Below are 8,903 nucleotides of genomic sequence, written 5' to 3' on the forward strand. Positions count from 1 at the left end.
AGAAGAAAGTGCAAGCGACTTCATGGAATGACCGAACAATTGTGAGAATTCTTTCTCCTGCTGTCTACTGTGTACGTTTTAATAGGCTTTTATGACTCATTTTAAGGACTATATTTTTCACTTTCGCTTTCTTGTGGATGCGTTATTAATGATTTAAAAGGTGATTCATTCATGTGCAAAATTTCTGAGCTCACGTGGCCCTGAATGAAAATGAAGATTTCTCAAAGATGAATTTGGGAATCATGCTAATTTAACTTTTTGCGCTATCTTTAAGGCTAGAGAGAGAGAGAGAGAGAGAGAGAGAGAGAGAGAGAGAGAGAGAGAGAGAGAGGAGGCCAGCGAGCGAAATATGCTGGCTGGGCGTGAATTCACGACCCACCTAACTGTGTTGCCTAACTAAAGATGGCGGATTTCAAATTGTTCAGTACAAGTGGGAGAAAATAAGGCATAATTTCCTTCAAAATCACTTGATTTATCAATTCACTGCCTATCTGCTCTAGCATTGAACATGCAGGCTAACATGCGATAGAACCAAAAGCTTCTGTTTCAGATGACTAACACTCTCTTCTCTCTCCAGGCTATTAGTGGGGCATGCACATGATCTAACTTTTCCCTAATAACTGTTGCAGTCACGATTTTGGTTCTCACCTAATACATAACTAAAATAACATTGTACTTACGCTATGGAAACCTGTTCACTTGTGCTTGTAATAGGAATTTTACACTAAAAGATTCGTTTCTTTGTCTTGTATCCAGCTTTAGCAACTCTAGTAACTGATAGCTTGTCGGGGGAGGAGGCGGTTTTGCAGGTGTGTAATGATCCTGCATCTGCAAAGCTACTAGAATTTGGGCAAAAGGTCACCAAATATTATGTTTACCTGGGAAAGAATGGTGAACTTACCACGTGAACTCGATTCTGACTTTAGGTGTATACTTGGGTAATCAACATCAAGAATAAGATTAAGCTTAAGGCTTTACTTCAATGGGAAAGTTTAGATAAACACTTGAATTTAATAAAAATCACTTATATTTATATTAACAAATTAGATCAGAAGAATGGGGAATTTGCAAAACCAACAGGGATGAGGACAGATTCCTGTCGAATAACTAAAATTACAGTAAATTACAAGATAACAATGACAGGGGAAAAATCCGCATCACAGGACACCGTTGGGTGAGAGGCAGCGGTGGTAACCACGACCCAAGCACAGGAGTGAACAGATGATTCCACAGTTAGCATCTCCGTAGGCAACGAGAATGTATTGGTTACTAACACAGATTTAAGAAGTGAATTCCGGAATCAAGGGGGTGCACATAAGGTGCCAAAGCAACTCGATTCTAGTCACTGAAATGAACATGAACTGGAATAATTTTCTCACTGAACTAAACAAATCGGGTCTCGTGAAAATATCGCACTTTAGAAAGGAAAATAAATTTAGGAGAATAATAGGGTCGTGACTGATTCAAACCCTCACTTTCCGTAGGAGACAGGGGATCTCGTCTTCAGTGCCAGCAGGGAGAGCATGAATTAAGGGGCTTCACCACAAAGGTATACTTTGGCTCAAAACAGCCACATGGGGAATCTGAGCTCTGATGGAGTGGATGAGACAAGTGACAAGTGTCTGGAGTCCAGAGCTAGGCATTTCTGTGGTTACCTTAGTTCTGAGAGAGCATTCTGCATGCGTCTTGTGAAAACGTTTACATTGGTCAAATTAAAAAAAAAAAAACACTGGAAAATTAAATGAAACAAAATAAAAAATCCGTAAGATATGTAAGGGTTAGTAAAAACAATCATACAATCAACTGAGAAGGGCAAAGAACAGAGTTTATTCTAATGATGCACTGGAAAGAAACATCATTAAGTTCAGTCTTATAAAAGAAAGCATTTTTAATAATATGAATATCAATCATGGCACCTACACCCAGGCTTTTATTTTTCCCTGTGGTTATTATAATAAATATAAATATATATATATATATATATATATATATATATATATATATATATATATATATATATATATATATATATATATATATATATATATATATATATGTATGTATATATACATATATGTATGTATATATATATATATATATATATATATATATATATATATATATATATATATATATATATATATATATATATATATATATATATATGTATATATATATATACTTTCTTAGTTGTATTTCACGTAGGAAAATGAAAGGTGTTTTTGTGAGAATATACTCAACAGTTTCATCCTCCAGTGGACTTCTTCTTGGAAAGTTTATTAATAAACGCTCCAAGAAGCGGTCCATTGGAGGAAGAAACTGTTAGGCAAATTCTCTCCAAAACACCTTTCATTTTCCCATGTGGAATACAACTGCATAATATATCTTCGCGTCTAAGAAAATTACCAGTATCATACATATATATATATATATATATATATATATATATATATATATATATATATGTAAGAGCCTCGATGGCTCAGTCGGTTACAGCAGCAGCTTCGGACTTCGTAGAGGTCTGTGGCGCGGGTTCAATCCCGCAGCCGACTGATCAAAGAGGCAGACACTTTGCTATCCGTGTAGACATCCCGGGATTATATATGTAATCAACGGATAGGTTTGCTTAAAAAGCAAATGGATGTTACAGACTAAATACACACACAAAACAAAGCCACTACAACACCTTCTAAAAACATAACAAACATCTCACACGTCTCGAACTCTCGCCATACCCGCGCAATAGCTTCTCGCTGCTGGGAAGTAAGGGCGTTGGGTCGGGTATGATACATGAAACATACGTACCGGGGTCTAAGCGATGTCAGGCAGGGCAGCCGATCGAGACCACAGGTCTACCCCAAAAGCCAAATCAAAAAGTCCTTCAAAAGAAGGCATCGTGCTTACCCCATACAAAAATGGGAATAAAAGCACGTTAAAAGAAAAAGAAAGAAAGAAGAAGATATATATATATGTATATATATATATATATATATATATATATATATATATATACAAATTATAGTGTGGGTGTGCAATTAATGGAGCCTTCGATCGATGTAGTAATTTGAGAAGTTAATGAATGCGAAATATAACAGAGAAGTAAAGCTGAGCTCAACGAGAGTGGAAAGGCTTAATGTAAGCTTGAGAATGCGTGTGGAAAATGACTGTTATTAACGTAAAGAGGTCTATAATTAAGAGTTTGAAGAACAGAAAGACACCAGGAATTGAAGGGATTACACGTGAGATCCTGCAATATAGTGATGATTGTATGTGGCCAGGGTTTGTAAGGTATATCTGGGTGCGTGGGAGGTTTCGAAAATATTGGTTAGAAGAAAAGTTGTTCTGCAGTATACAGGCAAAGGAGTCACCAACAAAATTTACCAGCGTGTGCTGCATTGTCCTATCTACAGTATATGGAGTAATAAAAACACACAGACCTAATCATCCAGCATGTCCCGTCATCCGACCGTAAAACCTGAGCCCAACAGATTGTATAATGAGACGTTCTATAAGTACTAAAAACATTAGGATAAGGCTCATTAAAACCAGCGACCCCGACTATGGATTAATCTGAGAAGAAGAAGAAGAAATTCCATATAGATATTACTTAATAACAGGAATGAAAGATTTTCCATTGCCACCCTAATTTTCACATAAAACTTTGAGACTTATCACAGAGTCAGTGTCAGTGTTTCTTCTCTTCCTCTTCTAAATGCTGGAACAGTTCATCTGCTGGTGACCTCATCCTGAGAGCTCGCGGGTCCTATTCCCACCTCGTGCGCTGACCTGACTTGCGTTGTACCAAGTACGAGATAGTTCAACGACTGATCTTTTAGATCATAAAAGATTGGACAAACATCTTGTTTGATCCCAGTAAGAAACTGGTGATCTATATAAAAGAAGAAGAAACCCCTCCTAATTATCCATGTAGAACAGTGATTCTCAAACTGGGTGCCGTGGCACCCTGGGGTGCCACAGACAATGCCCAGGGGTGCCGCAAGATTGTCATGAATTTTGTCTTGGCTAGATCATCTCAATGAACATTTGTAAAAAAAAAAAAAAAAGTTCGCAGAAGTCTTCATATAATTATTATCAGTGTGTCTATTCGTGTATATATATATATATATATATATATATATATATATATATATATATATATATATATATATATATATATATATATATATATATATATATATATATATATATATATATATATATATATATATATATATATATATATATATGCTTAAAAGTGATTATCATATTTTTATGTTAGTCCGCATTCATAACGCTTAAGTTTATCTAATTCTTTTGATATGCTCTTTGTTTGCACAGTATATTTCTTCGGGTACGGTGTGCTGATTTTGGTTTGAGTATGGATAATAGTTTTATTCATCAAATGAGAAGTTAATTCATGCATTATGGTGGGATGGTGAAGAAGGGGTGCCACGGTAATGATTGCATTAGTTAGGGTGCCATCAATAAAAAAAGATTGAGAACCACTGATGTAGAGGATATTTTTACGACCCTGGCCAATTACGCAAAATGAAAAATAAATGTTATGCAAACTGGAGTCTGGTACCTTCAATAAAATTCATAATGAAAGGAAAGGCTTTGTCCCCATGGACGTTCTCCAAGGAAGTTACAGACCTGACCTTTATAAAAGGAGGATTAAAGGAACGGGGGGGAAAACGGGCACAAAAAGAAGTCGCCGAACCAAGCAATCTGGATTTGAGGATTTTAAGAGTAAAAAATATCGGATGGGGCGGCCCGGAGGGAGAAGGTCGGTTGGTTTAGGTATAGCCCAGAGGTGGCCCATGAATGGGGTATGGTATCGAAAGGGATAAGAAGCTTGATGTGGACCTCTGAACTCTACCAACTCCACATCTGAACTCTACCAACTCCACATCTGAACTCTACCAAGCAACAGAGACGACTCGAGAGTAATGCGACGTCGGTTAGGAGGTATTGCTGATTTTATTTGATGATTTTGTCTATCTTTGTTATGATTGAAAGGGAACTACGCACAGAAAGGGGGGAGGGGTGACGTGGCCGCGCTGATATTGCAAGCTAGTTTCTTTTTTTTTCAGGACTAGATTTGCTTCAGAATCGATTTTCAGACAAAAAAATAATAATTTATCTTTACATGATAATTGACTTCTAGATAAAGCAGCAACTAACACAGTAACAGACACCTATTGCGGTATGTAAGGCACAGAAGACCTGAGGAATATAAAATTATGCACAGTTACAGAAAACCGTAGAGACGAGGTAAAATTATATTTCCCGTCATCAGAGTTGACAATCTAAAAATACGACAGCGATTAAAGGAAGGTCCACCGGTAATGTCACTAGCTGGCACCTACTCGCACAAGTTGTGATGCAAGCCGCTCTTCGATATAAAATAGATATCTCGATAAGACCTCCAGTTGTTTGCTAACTCTAACTCCGGGTGACCAACCAAGACGATCATCGTAGTATTATGGGACTGTCGTGTTTCCCTCTTCATATTTTGTTTCTTATTGGACTGAACTTAGTAAGTTTTTTTTTTTTTAGCAAAATTTAGGTGAAGGGTACTCAAATATAATGTTATCCGTCGATTCTGTAAGATATGAGGTCGAAAATAAATGTCATGCTATCTCATAAGTTTGCGCCAAATGCGGAACGTCGACTGTATTTTATTTTTTTTTTTTATTTTATTTTTTATTATTTTTTTTTTTTTTTTGAGAGGAACCACGGACTTTATTATGGAGATCAGTGACGAGAATTTGATTGCCACTTGGATGGGTGTGGGAAAAGAGAAAAGTTTCTCTCTCTCTCTCTCTCTCTCTCTCTCTCTCTCTCTCTCTCTCTCTCTCTCTCTCTCTCTCTCTCTCTCTCTCTCTCTCTCTCTCTCTCAATTAATAATCACGAACACGGGTGTATTTGCACAGGTTTTTACTTCAGAGTTTTTCATGCCGCCCGCATCAGCAAACTGACACAGTGTATTTTACAATAATAATAATAATAATAATAATAATAATAATAATAGTAATAATAATAATATGAATACTGTTGTGGCTGATTTTATCGTCGACGTTGTTGTTTTTGTCACTGTCGTTCCACGCGCGACTCGATTCACAACTCGAGCGTCTTATGTAAACAAGGGAAAAGTTGGACTGCCACGATAACTTATCTGTCCGTTACCCTTCGGGCGAGACCACAGGTGCAACGTCAGAATGTATTGTTTGGAAGGGAGAGACGAAGTGAAGATGCAACAGTGGAACACAAATGAAGATCCTGCTCACGGGAATTTTTCAAGATGCTGGAAGAAGAAAAACTTGAATGAAAGGTCAGTGAAGCGATAGATGATGTTGATAGACCAAGGAAAGGGACAAGAAGTTGTAATTTTTTTATGAACTGAAAGAAAAAGAACTCATTTGAAAGATGATCTTTCACATTCACAATTGATCCCTGATCCTCTTTACCTGCCGAGAGCGACCAGATTCGCTGAACAGCAGCACCAATATCTAGTAAATGTGCCACCGCTGTCGAACTTCTCAGTTCCAGAGGACCTTGATTCCTCACACCGTTGGGCTTTGGAACAGCCTCCCAGAGGGATGTCGTGCAATTGAAACTTCAGAAGTTCAAGCGAAGGTGCAATGCATTATTACCCTAATACTACTCCCCTTGAATTTCAATACATTTTTATTGATCTATAAATTTATTATTTATAAATTTATTTTTATTTTATAATAAGTGAGATCTCTTCTTTCTGTATTTCCCTCTACCTCTTCTTACCTCTTAATGAACACCATATTCTTTGGAAGCTTAAATTTCAAGTCAATGGCCTCTGTGGGCTTGTTCTATATTATAAGGTTTTATATTCTGAATAATAATAATAATAATAATAATAATAATAATAATAATAATAATAATAATAAAATGTTGATAATTAATGTGATAAAATGCTGATTTCATGTGTAGGTATCTACGGGCCTTCGTTCTGTGATTACATAAATTATACAGTATATATGTACGTTCGCTTATCCACTTATTGCACTGAACAGTTCATGTATCACGTAATATTCACAACACAAGGTAGAGGAAGAATTGTAGTAATAGGCTTAGATAAGTCTATATGACTACTTTATTGGATTCAGGTGAATGAAAGAGAGAATGAGAAGTTGCAACAGAAAATTCTTAGAGAACATATATGCCATCAACTGTAAAGGATAAGAAGCAAACACACCTTTTTGCAAAATATAAATTTCAAGGTTAAGAACAGGACACAGATGAAAAGGTGCGGAATATTTAGAATGTTTTGGGAGTAGCAGGTTATAAACCAAATAAGAATAAATCCACTGTTGTGCTGAGAAATGGGTTTACTAACGGAGACGAAAATATGAGGCAAGCATGCAGAAGTCATTACAGAGAAATATCGGCAATGATTAGCCAGGATATGTAGTCAGTGGAAGAGAAATAGGAGCCTAGAAAAATTCTGAGTATGAGTCCACACTACACTAGAGCATGTCACAAAACACTTCGGCAAATGGTCTCACAAGTGCAAGCAGGTTGAGAATCAGTCAACGGCTTTAACTGGAAAACGAAACTTATGCAAATTCTGAATGATCGTATGAAACAGTAGTTAGGACGACGAAGATGACTTGCGCTCGAATTGTTTGTGATGTGTATGTGATAAGTTATTCATGTGTGTTATGACAAGTTTTACTGCAGTGTGGACGCGCCCTAAGTTTGAATGGTAACGTCAGTTTTTACCTATAGGACTGATGATAAAAGACGATGATGAGAACCGTTACAGACATGCAACTGAAGTATAGTAAACTAACGGAAATGTGAATGTGAGGGCGCTGTATTCTCCTGTCAAAAACAAAGTGAGTCAGATGGTGAGAAATTCATTTTAGTTGGAAGGTTGGTATACAGTAGAATAAGCTGGTTATGCCATCAAGGACACGTGTACACCGAAGGCCAGTGAATGATGGGACGACACTGAAGTGCTGATAAGCAGCGTAGACCTCTAAGAGTTGGCCCCACCATCTGAAACAGGGTTGGGGTGATGGGCATGGTGGGGACAATGGAAGACTGAAGATTTGGTACGAAACTTTTGTGAAAACATGCGAAAATGGGAAAACAATGAAAAGTAAGGTTTACAGATGAAAAGGTTCTGCCAGGTTACCTCAGAAAAATGCTTTAAAAAACTGTAAAAGTCTATTTGTTGCAAAACGTGCGGAATGAAAGATGCATAATTGTAAAAGCAATGTTGTTAAATCAATAAACACAGTGAAACCAATGATTTTCGTAATAGGACGACTGTCTTCATCCAGGGAATATATATATATATATATATATATATATATATATATATATATACGTCGGGATCGATATATTTATCTATAGGTGGATATCATATAATTACCCACTGGGCCATACAAGTCTATAAATTCGGAATATACTTTGTATGTATATATATATATATAGTTTATATATCTTCCGATATATGATATACAACATATATCGAATTATATATATATATAAGATTAATATCAGTTCACACACAAAAGAACAGAATAATATCATAAGTGTATCTGCCCAGGTCTCAAGATTCGAACATGGCCATGTGGTTTAGACATTATGCCAGCTGAATGATCAAAGTCGACTATCTGGCATTGTATTACCTGGGCAAACCAATGGCAATGTCCGAATTTTCCCCAACTTCCGACTCAGCACACGTGATATATATGATGATATATATATATATATCATATAATATATATATATAAATATATATATATATCATTCAAATATAAGGAGCTAATAAAAATGCTACAATGTAGAAAATAAATGCTAGGTATTTCAGAGAGCCAAACTGTCCCTCTCAGGTTCCGGAGAGGGACTTTTTG

General features: G+C 36.4%; 1 protein-coding gene across 2 annotated transcripts in view; it reads left to right on the forward strand.

The window, feature by feature from the left end:
• Positions 1–5,390: 5,390 nt before the first annotated feature.
• Positions 5,391–8,903, forward strand: part of LOC136856487 (gamma-interferon-inducible lysosomal thiol reductase-like) — a 20,389-nt gene continuing 16,876 nt past the window's right edge. The window contains exon 1 of one of the 2 annotated variants that reach the window (XM_067134348.1): positions 5,391–5,539. In XM_067134348.1, the coding sequence (XP_066990449.1) occupies positions 5,486–5,539 (54 nt within the window). In that variant the 5' untranslated portion in view covers positions 5,391–5,485. Of the gene's footprint in view, positions 5,540–6,199; positions 6,335–8,903 lie in introns of those variants that run through there. The other variant, XM_067134349.1, reaches the window with a different exon arrangement.

Source organism: Macrobrachium rosenbergii, chromosome 36, assembly GCF_040412425.1.
Source record: "Macrobrachium rosenbergii isolate ZJJX-2024 chromosome 36, ASM4041242v1, whole genome shotgun sequence".
In the NCBI taxonomy this organism is placed as follows: Eukaryota; Metazoa; Arthropoda; class Malacostraca; order Decapoda; family Palaemonidae; genus Macrobrachium; species Macrobrachium rosenbergii.